The 14,191-nt window shown below is 46.5% G+C and overlaps 1 protein-coding gene across 3 annotated transcripts in view; it reads right to left on the reverse strand.

Annotated features, from left to right (window-relative positions):
* Positions 1-354: 354 nt before the first annotated feature.
* Positions 355-14,191, reverse strand: part of Ston2 (stonin 2) — a 141,426-nt gene continuing 127,589 nt past the window's right edge. For 2 of the 3 annotated variants that reach the window (XM_029484600.1, XM_021179015.2), the window contains exons 3-5: positions 11,874-13,712; positions 6,530-6,732; positions 3,307-4,534 (exon numbers count right to left, since the gene is read on the reverse strand). In XM_029484600.1, the coding sequence (XP_029340460.1) occupies positions 4,451-4,534; positions 6,530-6,732; positions 11,874-13,712 (2,126 nt within the window). In that variant the 3' untranslated portion in view covers positions 3,307-4,450. Of the gene's footprint in view, positions 4,535-6,529; positions 6,733-11,873; positions 13,713-14,191 lie in introns of all 3 variants that reach the window. The other variant, XM_021179014.2, reaches the window with a different exon arrangement.

Here is a 14,191-nt window from a genome sequence, read left to right on the forward strand (position 1 = left end):
TTCGATTGGAGTCTCTATCACATTCTAATCTTATCACAATCTCAACTTCAGACGTGCTAGGATTAATTTGAGCCAACCATTCTTAGAAGAGATAAATTTACCACCTTTTATCAGGGGAATTTATAAAAGTATAAATGGCAATGCTTCCTACTCATAGCAATTAATTCCCAAGACTTTTAAGGTGGAAAAAAAATGTCAGCTCATTCTCTTGTTTTTCTACCCTTTAACAGATGATAAAAAATATAAAGCAGCTGGGCGGTGGTGGCGCATGCCTTTAATCCCAGCACTGGGGAGGCAGAGGCAGGCAGATTTCTGAGTTCGAGGCCAGCCTGATCTACAAAGTGAGTTCCAGGACAGCCAGGGCTATACAGAGAAACTCTGTTTTGAAAAAAAACCATTAAAAAAAAAAGACAAAATATAAACCAGCTTTAAAATCATGATTTCACCTGTGAGCCCCAGCCTTCCTGTCTCTGACTCCCATCTCCTGTGAGGACATGGTTACAGTTGGGAGGACAAACACCTGACCCAGCAGGACTGGCTGAGCACTCCATCAGATGTGAGCGTCTTCCATGAGTCACTGTCACAGTGAAGCAGAGGCTCACAGGTTTGTTTGATTGGCAGCAATAAAACTGAATCAATAGCGTAACTGTGGACAGCACCTGTGTCCGCCCCTCCCCACCCCCCTCACCTCTGAGTGTAGAGCACAAGTGTTTCTTGATATGAATAGGTGACTCTGTAGGTCAGACTCAGCAACACATTGAGGGCCACCATCCTGACATTTGGGTGACACTGGAGGCAGGGATGAAAGCAGAGCAAAATCATTACTTAAGTCCTCCAGAAAATGATTGCGGCTTGCTAGCTGTAAAGCACAGGATAAGTAGTCCCGGAGTCAGAGTGTCAATAATTTCCATTTCCTTAATGAGTATGTTTGATTTAGAAGTATTTAAAGCGGCTGAGCCCTGCTGTGGCTCACACTCTATAGGCCTTTGAATCACAATGAATAAATAGGCTCTCGGTTGGTTGTCATGTGTCACATTTCTCAGGAACAGAGCTTCTAGGGACATGAACTCCTGATCTCACTATGTTTCTAAACAGAGATTAGTCTCATTTCAGATATGAAGTCCTTTCAATTAAGGATAAGCTCTCACAGTGAATGTGGGGAGGTCTTGGGCAGACCAGAAAGCAAACTGAAAAAGAAGTCCAGAGAGTAAGGAGGAAGGGGCTAGCTTTTCCTAAACGGTGACCATACTATGTCAACAAGGGGGGGGGGGCTTTAGGGATCTCTCTGCCCTCAAAATACCTGCCACTCCTTTCTGTTGTTGTTTGTTCCTGGGGCACTGGGGTTTGAACCACACTCACTGGACCTTGTGCACGCTAGGCAGGCTCTCTATCACTGAGCTACACGACCAGACCTCTTGTCTGGTACATTAGAATGCTTATTTATCTTTTCGTCTTGTTTCACTGTAAAGTCGAAACAGAAGTCCTAGACACAAAAAACAGCTTTTGATACTATGTGGCAACTAATACGTTTGGATTGGTTTCTACCACTTTTCATATTTCTATGATATTGATAACATAGATTTGGTTTTTTTTTTTTTTTTGTAAGCACAGAAAAATAAAAGTGGAGTGGAGGACCACTGTGGCAAGCAGACATTCTCTGCATATCAAAAGGGTAATTTGCCCAACTATGTTTTTAGGTAGGCTATCAGTAAGTCCTGAACTACACATCACCTCCCTACATGTGATCCGTAATGACCCTAAGCACAGTAGAGGCCGACCAAATTTGATGGAACCAAGAGGGTAGTCTATACTTAAACATTAGTGATAAATTGCTTGCCAAATATAAATAGGACAGAGGGGACTTTTTGTTTCATTTTTTGATTAAGGCGAAACAAATTTAAAAAAATCCAAATAGTTCAGGTGAAGTACCAAGGCAGAAGAATTAGCCAAGGGGATGGGAGGAACAAGGCAAAACAGGTGCTGTGCATGTCAGCAGCCCAGGCAGGGCTCCTGACACAGGGGTAAGCCAGAGATGACCTTCACCCTTTCAACCAACTCCTCAGCCCATTGGTCAGCTGAGACTCTCAAGGCCTTTAACTCAACAGTGGAAAAACACAGACTTCTTCTCGAGAACTCCACTGCCCTCCAACAGCACAAAACACATAGCGGAAAGGCTGCCTGGGGCTTAGACAGCCTCACTCCTATCAAGATTGTTTGAAAAAGAGCTTTCCTGCCATCTTGCCCAATCCAATGTGACAGTCCCTGGGATAGCTGGCTGTGTTAACCTTTGGGCACTTGCTGCAGCAGGATATCTTACTTTACCCTTTCTTCTTTACAACACTTCTTTCCTAGAAGATTCCTATAACTGTCATCTGTAAAGTCCTCTTCTGTCCCTATTTCTTTTTGCCTTTGAAGTTATGCAAAACGAAGCTAACCCCTCTTCCTTTTTATAGCTCTGCGGAAACCTTGAGTTGGTAATTGACCATTACCTCATTCCCCAACTTCCCTGCACTCCCTTCCTGGCCATGCCCTCTGCTCTGCAGGAAAGCTGCACCCCCAACCCCCACTCCTTATATAACTATACTTGAGTGTAAGCCTCCACTCAGGTGTGTGCTGGCCAATGCATCATGCACAGCTGTTAAAGACCTACCACCACAGATGGAAGGCATTAGCTTTGTGAATAGCCGTGGATCTGTTCCTGGTTCAAAACTCAACTCCTCAAGAAAACATTTCTATATGGACTGCTATAATATCAAATCTCCCTAGTTCTCATCAACACACACACACACACACACACACACACACACACACACTTCTGTGCTCAAAGGGTGACACTTTAAACACTTCAAAATACAGGTCTTCCCATTTAGGCCCATGCAGCTTGTCCTTTCCATTTCAATCTAATGCTTACGGAGTTAAACATATGGTTCAAAGCACGACAATGGTTTCTAATGCCTAAGTCACTACAGAGCTCACTGAATATGAGCTGAAAAAAAGCCCGAGTCGCTTAGTCCCAAACTACAGATCTTTTCTATTTATTTCCACATATTCCCCAAGTCTGATAAAATATGCATTCTGTCCTCTCACTGTTTTCTTCTTGAGAGAATTTACCAGAGTACAAATAAGCAGGGGCAGGGTGGGAACAAGTGAGGGAAAAGGAGGCTGGCCTGTGTCCTGGAATCAGGATTTCACAGTCTTAACACTGGAGACTGGCTTTCCCCAGTCCTACTCTGGAGCCTTCTGCCTTTTTGTTTTGGTTTATTTCTCTCTGCACCCAGGGCTGTCCTGGAACTCACTCTATAGGTCAGGCTGACTTTGAACTCAGGCAGACTTGCCTCTGCCTTCCAAATGCTGGGATTAAAGGTGTGTGCCGCCACCACCTGGTGCCTTTTGAACTTTCACAATATTTTAACTACCAACCTTGGAATTTGGGGTAAAGATCATTCAAATGCAGCTTTTACAATGATCTTTTAAGCTTAAATGTCCTCTAAATTTTGAGGGAAGAGATGTGTAACAGTCATTGTATCTGAGGTATAAAAGGAAATTCCAAGGGTCTCTTCTACACACATGAAATTACAGCCATGACTCTATTTCAGGAATTAAAAGTGACCAGTGAAAATCTGGCATATTTTATGATTGAAGCTGTCCTCTGAACTGAATATAAGCTAACATTTAATGCTCCTTTTCCTTCAAGGGAAGGAAAATAAGTTTGTTCCCCCCCCCCCCCAACAGACTGTGAATCCAATCTAGTCCATTTGTAGAATTAAGCTCCAACACCTAAATTTGAAATTATCAGATAGGGAGGGCCTTTGCCACGGTATACCATGATTTAGGATAGCAAATGGAAGAGGAGGAATTTGGAAAAGCGTTTTGATCTTGAACAAATCCAGAACCAGAAGGGAAACATTTGGAAACCTTCCCTCTGCTGCAGACCCTCCTCTGCTGCAGACCCAACGCCACCATTAAAAAAGGAATAGAGGTATCTCGAAAAGCAGGCCCAGAGAAATGGCTTTGGGAGTCTTTGAATCTTTTACAGAGGGAGCAACAGAGATGGATTCTTAATCAACTGTCAAGGCTACTTTTTTCCAGAAACATACAAGGGACCTGTGAGTAGTGGGGACAAACTGTGCTAACACTGATGTTGGAGGTTCTTTTCAGGTCTCTGATCGTCACTGCCAACCACATACCAATGCCACGATATAAGCAGAAAAGAGACAAAGAGGCTCAATCCATAGTAAACTCCAGAAGCCAGGGGCGTCACATGCTTCAGGCATGCTCAGTGCCGGGGAGCCTATTGGAAGCAGCCCCCTGAGGATTCCCTGGGACCCACAGGTAAGGGCACACAGGAAACCCAGGGAGACTGCCCCCACCACGGAGCAGCCACAGCAGGTGTTGACTTAAACTTGAGTTATTCGGGAAGACACTCTGAGTTCCTTGAGGGGGGTCCCTGTCACTGTACCCCACATTCTTTTGGGTTTTCCAAGTCCTCTCCCTCAAAGTCTGGCTTCAAACTCTTTTTCTGTTCAATTTCCACCTGCAAAAATAAAAGATGGAGAAAACATCAGGACTAAGAGGAAAGGGAAAGGAGAAGCATGAGACAAATGACCCGAATGAACCCCCGGAGGTCCCGTGAAATTGCCTGGAGTCTCGTGGGTGTTCTGGCACCTGCCACAGTGGAACCCCAGTCCCAAGGACCAAGGACTCTAGGATCCCTGTGTTCCATCTGGAAAATTCTTATTCATTCTTCGTCTCTCAGAGTTGCTCAAATACTACCTGTGCTGCCCATTCAGGAGGGAGAACGAGTGTCCTCTGAATCTATCTGTCGTCCCTGCCTCCACTATTCCGTAGGTTCGAGGGATAAGAACAGATCTCATTGATTTTATTCAATGGTGTGGGAATCCAGTAGGCAATGGTGTATAGAGTGACTAAATGCCTCTGTCACTGACCACTTAAGACCCTTCATTACTTCATTTTTAAAAAGTCTCTAAGCTAATAAGAATTGAAACATTTATTGTTCTGTTCGATCTCCTGCAAAATCCTGTCAAGAAGTTGCTCTCTGGGCTGGAGAGATGACTCTGAAGTTAAAAGCACTGACTGCTCTTCCTGGGGTCCTGAGTTCAATTCCCAGCAACCAAATGGTGACTCACAACCATCTGTAATGGGATCCGATGCCTTCTTCTGGTGTATCTGACAGCTACAGTGCACTCATAGAAATAAAATAAAAAAATCTTTTAAAAAAAGAAAAAGAAAAAGAAAAGAAACATGAAAGTAACATGCCTTGGGCTCGAGAGCTGGCTCAGTGGTTAAGAACACTCACTGGCTGCTCTTCTGGAGGGGGCCTGGGTTCAATTCCCAGCACCTAATGGTGGCTCACCACTGTCTGTGACTCCAGTCCCAAGGTCTCCTCAGGCACAGACATACAAGCAGACAAAATACCCACACACATTAAATAAGTAAGTAAGTAAATAAATAAACTGCTTTTAAAGAGTCACACGCCCTGACTAAAGCCTCTGGTAAGTTAGGAAGGGACATCTTTGCACTTAGCAATCCCATGACTTGGGCTGCTTCTCAGCACGGAATGTTTTCTCCATTGGAGGTGACAAATAAAGACAGCTTATAGTCCATGGTTGCGGGAACTGCTAGTTTTTTCATGGCCACAAGATGGGGCATTCGTTCTTCTTGGTAGTTAAAACAGTTTTAGATGCTACAACTAAGAAAGCATTTAGAGGAATCATAAATTATATAAATCTGTGGTTATCATTATATGTAGGAAATGATCCAATGACTCTGTGAAATCTTTCGCCGAGGCTTTTCTCTTCCCTCTGTGGAACCTGAGCCACCAAACTTCTACCTCTGCAGGGCATTATCATTTTGATATGTTGCAAGCCCCTGTTTCACGGTGACCTACCTATAATCTGAGTGCTCACAGGCTGGAAAACAGAACTCAAAGCTGGACTGAGCTACAGGGGGAGACCCTGTCTTCAAAGCCCCCTAGTACTCCCCCCCTATGTCCCCCCCCAAGAAAACCGGCTCTCCAGTTTTGACTGCAACACCCCCGCCCCCACTCCCCCGCCCCCACTCTCGATCCCATTATCACTGTGAAAGGGTTTGGTTTTTAAGTTTGCACTCCTACAGTCCAGTGCCTCTGCTGGGTTCTGATACACAACTCTTGTAGACGAAATATTTGCTTCAGCTTCTCATGTTCCCAGCACTCCCTGCCCCCCATTTCCAAGCTCAATCCCTCCAGAACAGGAACCTCACCACAGATGGGGAACAAGTCCCGCCTAGTCCCACTGCTCTTTGTGCTGTTCTTCACGTCAGATATTACATTGTCATCAGCCTCGCAATTTTTTTGCCTAGTTTCTCTCTTACCCGCGAGGGGTTATTTCATTAAAGTCAGAGCAGATTCACCCACAGCTATGAATGTAAAGTGCCTTGATATAAGAAGCATTTGCTGGAAGGAGTGGGGGGAGGGGTGGGGCAGACAAATGGGCTCGGACACCTCAGCGGGAAGCCCTCTCCAGGCTACCTTGTAGCTGTAGTGTGCAGAATAATTGACCCACTTCCTGACGTCAGGCTTGTCCTCCACAGAGACGGATCTCACGGCTGCTTTGGAGGCAGAAGTCGTGGGCATGCTGAACTCAACGTTTATGTAGTTGGCGAATCTGGAAGGCACTTCCCGGTCAGAGCCAAGCTCAAGGTGGCAAAAGAAACAGTGTGGGTGGCCAGAAGCTGCAACAGAAAGAAAGCATCCAGACATTAAGTCCTTTGAGGAAGAAATGAAAAGGGAAACGAGGCTAATGCGCCACACTGCTAACGCTGCAGGCTCCGCGCCTAGTGCTTGCTGAGGGTCCAATCAGGCGCTTCCCCAGACATCAGGCTCTGTGAGCCTCAGACCCTTTCATCCTGTGCCTCTTGATTACTGCAGCCTGGAACACCAGCATAAAAGCCACAGTCCATGGAGGCTGGAGAGAGAGGGCTCAGTGGTTAAAAGCAATGGCTGCTCTTCCGGGAGACCCTAGTTTCAGTTCTCAGCGCCCACGTGGCAGCTCACAACTCTCTGTAACTCCAGTTCCAGGAGGGCCGACCCCTTCACACAGACATACATGCAGGCAAAACTCCAATGCACATAAAATAGACGATAAATAAATGAAAAGAAGTACCAAGGTGATTAAACATCATTTGTAAAAATGAGAGCAACCAAAAAAAAAAAAAAAGGAAAAAAAACTCCACAGTCTGAGAAACAGGCTTTTATGACTGTTTAGATCCAAGGGCTGTGTGAACACAGCACAAACACTAAGAAAGAGGCATGAGACTGGAAGAATGAGCAGATGAGATTAGCACTTGGCACCCAATAAACCATCAGCGACAGCCGCCTGGAGCAAACCGCTTTCCTTTATAAGATGAATTCTCCTAATAGCATTTTATATTTTCAGAGGTGCCTCGGGCATGTTTCTGTGGGTGGGTGATGTATGAAAGTGACAGACTTATGGACAGCACACAGGAAACTGGGGGGACACAGTGCACTGGACCAATGATCTGATCTGTCGAACCACTGTCTTAAGGTGGCTGAGGAGGGTTCAGGGGGTAAAGCAAGCTGCCTCGGGTCACAGCGAAGAAAAGTGTCAGAGCTGTGACTGTGGCCTGCTACCCCTTTGTCTGAGTCATAATTTCATGGCCCCTGAGACATGGAGACCAGGTTGCAGGATGACAGTGTGGAGACGAGAGGCGGCATAAGACTACAGATAAACTGTGATGTGGCTTTGACTGATGGTGTAGCTCTCCTCTGCCTCTCCGAGTCAACAATTTCAATTTCCTTTATTGCTCTGGGCAGGGTTTTTCAATCTCGGAGAGTCAGGAGGCGCACACCCTCTCTCCAAGGAAATCACTCCAGAGTGAGGTATTTGTTTTTCGCAGATGTCGCATAATTTAATGGTTATTTCTAAAGAGTAAGGCTAGGATATTTAACAGAAAAAATTTGCACTGGCTTTTAGGAAAGGAACAGAAACTAACACACACACACACACACACACACACATATAAATTAATCAAAACTTGATGGTATCTGAAAACACATCTGTTCAATCTATTGTTTTGGGTGCCACGGACTAATTACGGAGCTGTCATTTGTCATCTCTATTAAAACTGTACTTCACACTTAAAAGCATTACCCAATTTCACTCTGAATGCTAGGCACTAATAACCCTATCTCGTAAATGAGAAAAATGAGATCTCTCCGACAAGGCTAGGCCAACTGCATGAGGGCACACCACCATTAAGCAGCAGCGCCAAGAATACAACTCAGAGCTCACCGACTCCAAACCAGGTCCTGCATATTTGGTACGCTGCTACGGAAGCTGCTCACTACGGCGTGGAAGGCCTCTTAACTCAGATAGGGACCTGAACATTTGTTTCTTTCTAATTAGCATTCATGGACATTTCTGGAATATTGAGAAATGGTTTCTCTTTTTAAAAGGTGACTTCTCTGATTGTCTCAGAGCGTACTCATAGGGACTCTGGAAGTCAAATCTTCTCCTGGATTCCTAGCTTCGGCTATTGAATGTGTTAAGTGTGGTGGACAGTTAGGGCAAAACCATTTTAAAACTCGAATAGTTCAATTCATGGTTATAAAAATAAGCATATCTATATGCTAACAGGTCTTTCTTGATGAAATTCAGCATTAAAATTCAGACTGACGTGACTAGGCAGTAGTGTCGCACTCTGTTAATCCCAGCGAGAAATTAACGGCTGGCATGTTTTTATGCCAGCACTTGAGAGGCAGAGACAGGGGGATTTGAGTTGGAGGCCAGTCTGCTCTACAGAGTACCAGGGCTGCACAGAGAAGCCCTGCCTCGACCCCTGCATAATGATTGTAGTAAAGTAATAGTGGGTGTGACTCCCAATCAGCCGGTCACTTGGCCTCAGTCTGCTGAGCACTCTCTGTTGGGAAGCACTACTGAAGTATTTGCTGAATATCTGTTTGCTGTCTCCCTACCCTCTGTTCATAGTCCGTTTCTTTTGGTTAGCAATCCTTTCTTCTCTCTCCTTTAGGACAATAATCCTCTCCGGCACTGTCTGCCATCTTGATTGCTCAGGTCACTTGTCAACTTGAGCCAAGTGGCCCAAGGACCAAAAATGATGACAAAAAAATTGTCTCCATGGCTGTACCGAGGAGATGACTGGTAGTTTCTGTGACTAGCGCTGTTTCGGAGCTATCTTTTCTGATGTCTGACGTTTAACCTTTCCTTAGTTCAATGACCTACTCATCCTGAAGACCTCTACTCCAACCGCATTTAAGGTCAGCCTTTGTTGCAATATAACTAAAATTCTCCACATGGTACTTTTGAGTATTTTAAAAGTCACTTTGACATTATTTGCACACATTGGGAAACTATAAATCTTTGTTTCCAGGGTGCAGATTATTTGAGGTGTGTATTTATTTGGCTTCATCTATAAAGAGGACCTGTGGTATTGGAAATGTAGATGAAGAAAATACCTAATGAATAAATAAATAAATAAATAAACAAATAAGAAGAGACCCTTGGCCGGGCAGTGGTGGTGCACGCCTTTAATCCCAGCACTTGGGAAGCAGAGGCAGGCAGATTTGAGTTCGAGGCCAGCTTGGTCTACAGAGTGAGTTCCAGGACAGCCAGGGATACACAGAGAAACCCTGTTTTGAAAAAACCAAAACCCCAAAAAAACCAAAAGCTCTTGGGAGGCTGGAAAGATGGCTCAGTGGTTGAGAGCATTGACTGTTTTTCCAAAGGTCCTGAGTTCAATTCTCAGAAACCACATGGTAGTTCATGTGTAAAGGGATCTAATGCCCTCTTCTGGTCTGTCTGGAAACAGCTACAGTATACTCATATAAATAAAATAAATCTTTAAAAAAAAAAAAAGAGAGGCCCTTGTAGGTGCTTTTGTGACTTCAGGTGAGTAATGTCATCCGTCAGATCTCAGCCTCTCATCTAAGGTCCCAGTTTGAGAGCCCGGTCCTCTCACGGTTCTCTCTTCCCCAGGGCTTTTGTGCCACAGGAGAATTCAGGGCTTCTCATTTCCAATATCAAGTGAGATGGGCCCCAGTGGCTGAGCCAGCAAGTACCTAAGCACCAGGAGAGCCCAGTGCTGAGCATGGGAGAAAGGAGGAAGCGAGTACAGGGCAGAATACTGTTTGAAAAACCAGGGTGGCTCCCCTAGCCTTCAGCACAGAGGTCTGACTGTCTCTTCAGCTTGTACTGCCACACCCAGTGTCTGACACAGAAGGCCGGGGTGCGGAGTGGGTGGTGGGTGGGTAGAGGTTGCCTACTCCCTGGGCAGCCTCAGGAGTTGATTAGACTCTTGCTATCTCATCAAATTCCATTTAAGATATGATAATACAACCAATCCACACTGGTAGCACAATACCCTGAACACACAGCAATAGTTTAGCAGAGGTAGTGTGAGAAGGCATGGGCAGTTTCAAGCCAGTATTTTTTTTTTTCCCTCTTCCTTCTCCTCTGACTAGCTAATCCACTTTCCTTAACAGATGGGCATGGCTTATTGCAGACAAGAGGAGTGGTTTAAGGGCTTGTTGCGGGCCACTGAGGTCACTTTGACATACTCCAAAAATAAAGCTGTTACTGCTGCCTTGTTTTGTCAGTCAAGAAGTCTTGCTAGTAACTTCCCCAGACACAGTAGCCCAGCCTCTGGCTGGGAGCAGGACAGCTAGGCTGGGAAGTTTGTTTGTTTAAATCAAACACTCCTTGCTTTATTTTCTGTCTGCTGGAACACCAGCCCTTTGGACCTTGATACCCTGGCTATTTAATCTCTTTTCCATCATGAGTCCCAAAACCAAACTCTGGGTCTGAGATATTATGACCGACAGTAGCTGGTTGCGGAAAGCTCAGTTCCCATGTATCCTGAGTGTATGACTGGGGGGTCGTTGGGAAGGTCCCTCTTCAGAACCCACATGTTCTGGGATCTGGGAAGGAATTGCCTCTAGTGCCTCCGCTAATACTTTAATGAGTTCCAGAAGAACAAAACCTCAACAGAACCTGTTGATGGTTGAACAAGTAAAACGCTTTCCCAAGAACCTGAGGGTGATGTCAGGTGAAAGAGCCAGGTGTGGTGTTGCCTGCAGATAATCCCAGAGCTGGGGCTGGGCTGGAGACACGGCTCAGAGGCTGAGTGCCCTGGCTGCTCTCGAGGAGAACCTGGGTTTTATTCCTACCGCTTGCACGGTGAGTCACACACCTCAGTAATTTCAGTTCTTTGGGATCTGACACCTTCTTCTGGCTGCTGCAGGCAATGCATGCGCACGGTGCACAGACATGCATGCAGCCCCAAAGCCCACACATAAAATAGTAAAATAACTAAAACAACAAAACACACAAACCATCAGGAGGGGGAACAAAGACAGGTGGATCACTTGGCTTACTGGGCGGCCAATTGAGCCAAACTGGTAAACTGAGTCCAGGCCAGTGAGAGACTCTTTTTCCCAAACAGGGTGGCTAGCACCCTAGGAATGGCATCTGATGACAGTCTCCAGCCTCCTCACATATGCACACGTGCATTTGCACACACACACCACACAAGAACACAAACACAAGCCCGCAGTTCAGAGGCTGCCCTGGACAGCTATTTAGCTGCCCCGCTGAGTAGTATAATCAATATATTTTATGGGAGATGAGAATGGTAAGGCTGGAAACAGAAGACATATACTAGGTCATGGTTATAACTATACACGGACCTTTCTAGTCTCCTTTTCTCCCCTCCCTATTACCACCACCATACATCCTCACTAAATGCTACACACAGGCCTATTAGTCTATAGAAGGTTGACCCCACCACTTAAGCAGTCTCAGTGGTTGTATCTAGAGATGAGAATCCCTACCTACCTGAGTTCTTGTCTGGCAGCCGGTTTATCCTCCACACAATGGAGTTGAAGGCGTGCTCATACTTGGCCGTTCCCAGAGTTACTCTCATGACGGGCTCAGAGCCAGAGGCACCGGCAGAACCAAAACTTGCCCCCCGGTTCACTTTGGCTTTCAAAGACTTTTCCCCTAGAACGCTTTCCCTGCGGAAGTTTTTCACCCACTCGCTGGGCACTGGGTAGCGGACCATTACGTTCTCACAGGGAACCTGAGTGAGAGGGTCGCGGTTAGAAGAGAAGCCGGGGGACATCCTCAGCCAGCTCTGCACCTCTACTTCCGCCCCGTTAATGCTCGCTGCGGTCCTGAGAGTGAAGGGCAAGGTCTTCTCGGCAAATATGGTCCTAAACCTCATGAGCTCAAACCGGCATGCGTCCAAAGGGTTGAACAGAATAACCCGGGAACTGTTAAACACGTCCTCGTCCACGCACCCGTGGAAACGGCACTCGTGGAGCTTGATCCATTTGGTGGTGGTGGTGGGCATGATGTCCTGCCGGGAGACTATTTCGTTCCCTTTGATGAGGATGTCATTGAGGCCCAAGCGGCACTCGGCGAGCCCAGAGAGGAAACTCAGTATGTGGATCCGTGTCAAGACATGGTGCTGTAAGATCTGGTTGTCTCCTTTGCCCACTGTGCCAGAGAACTCGTCTCTGACGTCCACCGTGATCTCCTCTTCGAGGTAGTTTAAGCCGACTGTGCTCAGGTCCATGGACAACACTGGTAAATCCATGAGACGGTCCTGAACCGCATGGATGAAGCTCAGGAAGTCGTCGTAGTTGGTGGTGCCCAGTTTAATGACCTGTTCCCGTTCCGCTGCGTGGGCCACAGCAGGTTTGGGCTGGTATTTCTTCTTCTCCTTGTAAGTGACCCGGTCTATCCTCAAGCTGTGGATCCTCCCGTTCTCATCATAGTTTTGGAGCCGGGGTTCCGATACCTCGTGGCAGATCTCCAGCTTGAATTCCCGGAATGGCTTTTCTAAGCCTTGCTCGTAATACAGCTGCAGGTAACCGCTGTCTGTCAGTTTGATGTAGATTGGTCCCCAGTGCCTAGAGGACATGATGTTTTTCTTCTCGGGGATTCGCAGCATCATTGGCCACCCGTCCCTAGGCTGAGAGAGCGCTGAGGCAGGGGAGGGGGCGTCCAGTTCAACCGAGGCCGTGGGGTCATCATCGGGCAGGGCTGTATTGCCGACGGGATCAGGATCATCAATTTGGAGTTGCTTGAGCTTTTCGATGGCGTCGGGGTGGGGCTGGCTTTTGCCTGAACCATCAAAGCTGATGGCATCCTGGTAGACAACAATCAGAGAATCTCTTTGGCTTTTGCCGGTGGTACTGGAAATGGAACTGTTTTGGGAGCGCCGTTCCTGCTCTTCAAAGAAAGCACTGAACGGGTTGATAGGCGAGGGCTGTACGTCCTGCAGAGTCTCATTCAGGAAAGGATTGGTGGCCCTCCAGGGTGGGGCCTCGATTACAGAAGGTGGCCGGTTTAAGGAGGAAATGTCCAGCTTTTGAACTTGGGGTAAGTTCAGCAGTGTGCTCTTGGGACGGTCCCTCTTAAATGACCCAGTTGAGTTGAAAGGTACATCTGGTGTGGCAGTTGCGACAGATGGGGTGTTTGGCTTCTTTGGAGAGGGGGCTGGCGGAGAAGGGCAGCCGACTTCATTGTCTTCAAAAGTGACCCAGCTGGGGAAACGAGCTGTGGTCACCGGTGGAGCGGCAGGATGCCCATTCATGGCTGGACTGCCTGCCCACCAACTGACGGCTTCCATTTCTACTTCTTCATCTTCCTGGAGGGAGGACGAGTTGTCTGAAAGGAAAAGGAAAAGACATGAGGAGCCGCCCTGGAGGACCTCAGAGTTAACGGGAAATTGAAACTGGGGAGGCAAAGGTTTCTAGAATTTTATCTAGAACCCAGTGAACTCCCAAGCAGGGTATTACACGTGTCAAGTGCATAAAGTTCCTCTTTTGCCCACGAGTCTCATGATTGTGGCATGCTGGAGGGGAGACCACGTTAAAGGCAGTGAGAACACATGGCCTTGTCAAAACAGATGCACTAATATGTGAAACAGACGTTTCTCCATGAGGCTCTAAGGTGTGTGTCCTTAATTTAGAAACATTGAAATGACTCTCCTATGTGAAATGATACAAACTACAAATGGAATCTTTTTTGTTGTGGTTGTTGTTTGGTTTTTTTGTTTTTTGAGACAGGGTTTCTCTGTGTAGTCCTGGCTGTCCTGGAACTCACTCTGTAGACCAGGCTGGCCTCAAACTCAGAAATCCGCCTGC

This window comes from Mus caroli, chromosome 12 (genome assembly GCF_900094665.2).
Source record: "Mus caroli chromosome 12, CAROLI_EIJ_v1.1, whole genome shotgun sequence".
Lineage (NCBI taxonomy): Eukaryota > Metazoa > Chordata > Mammalia > Rodentia > Muridae > Mus > Mus caroli.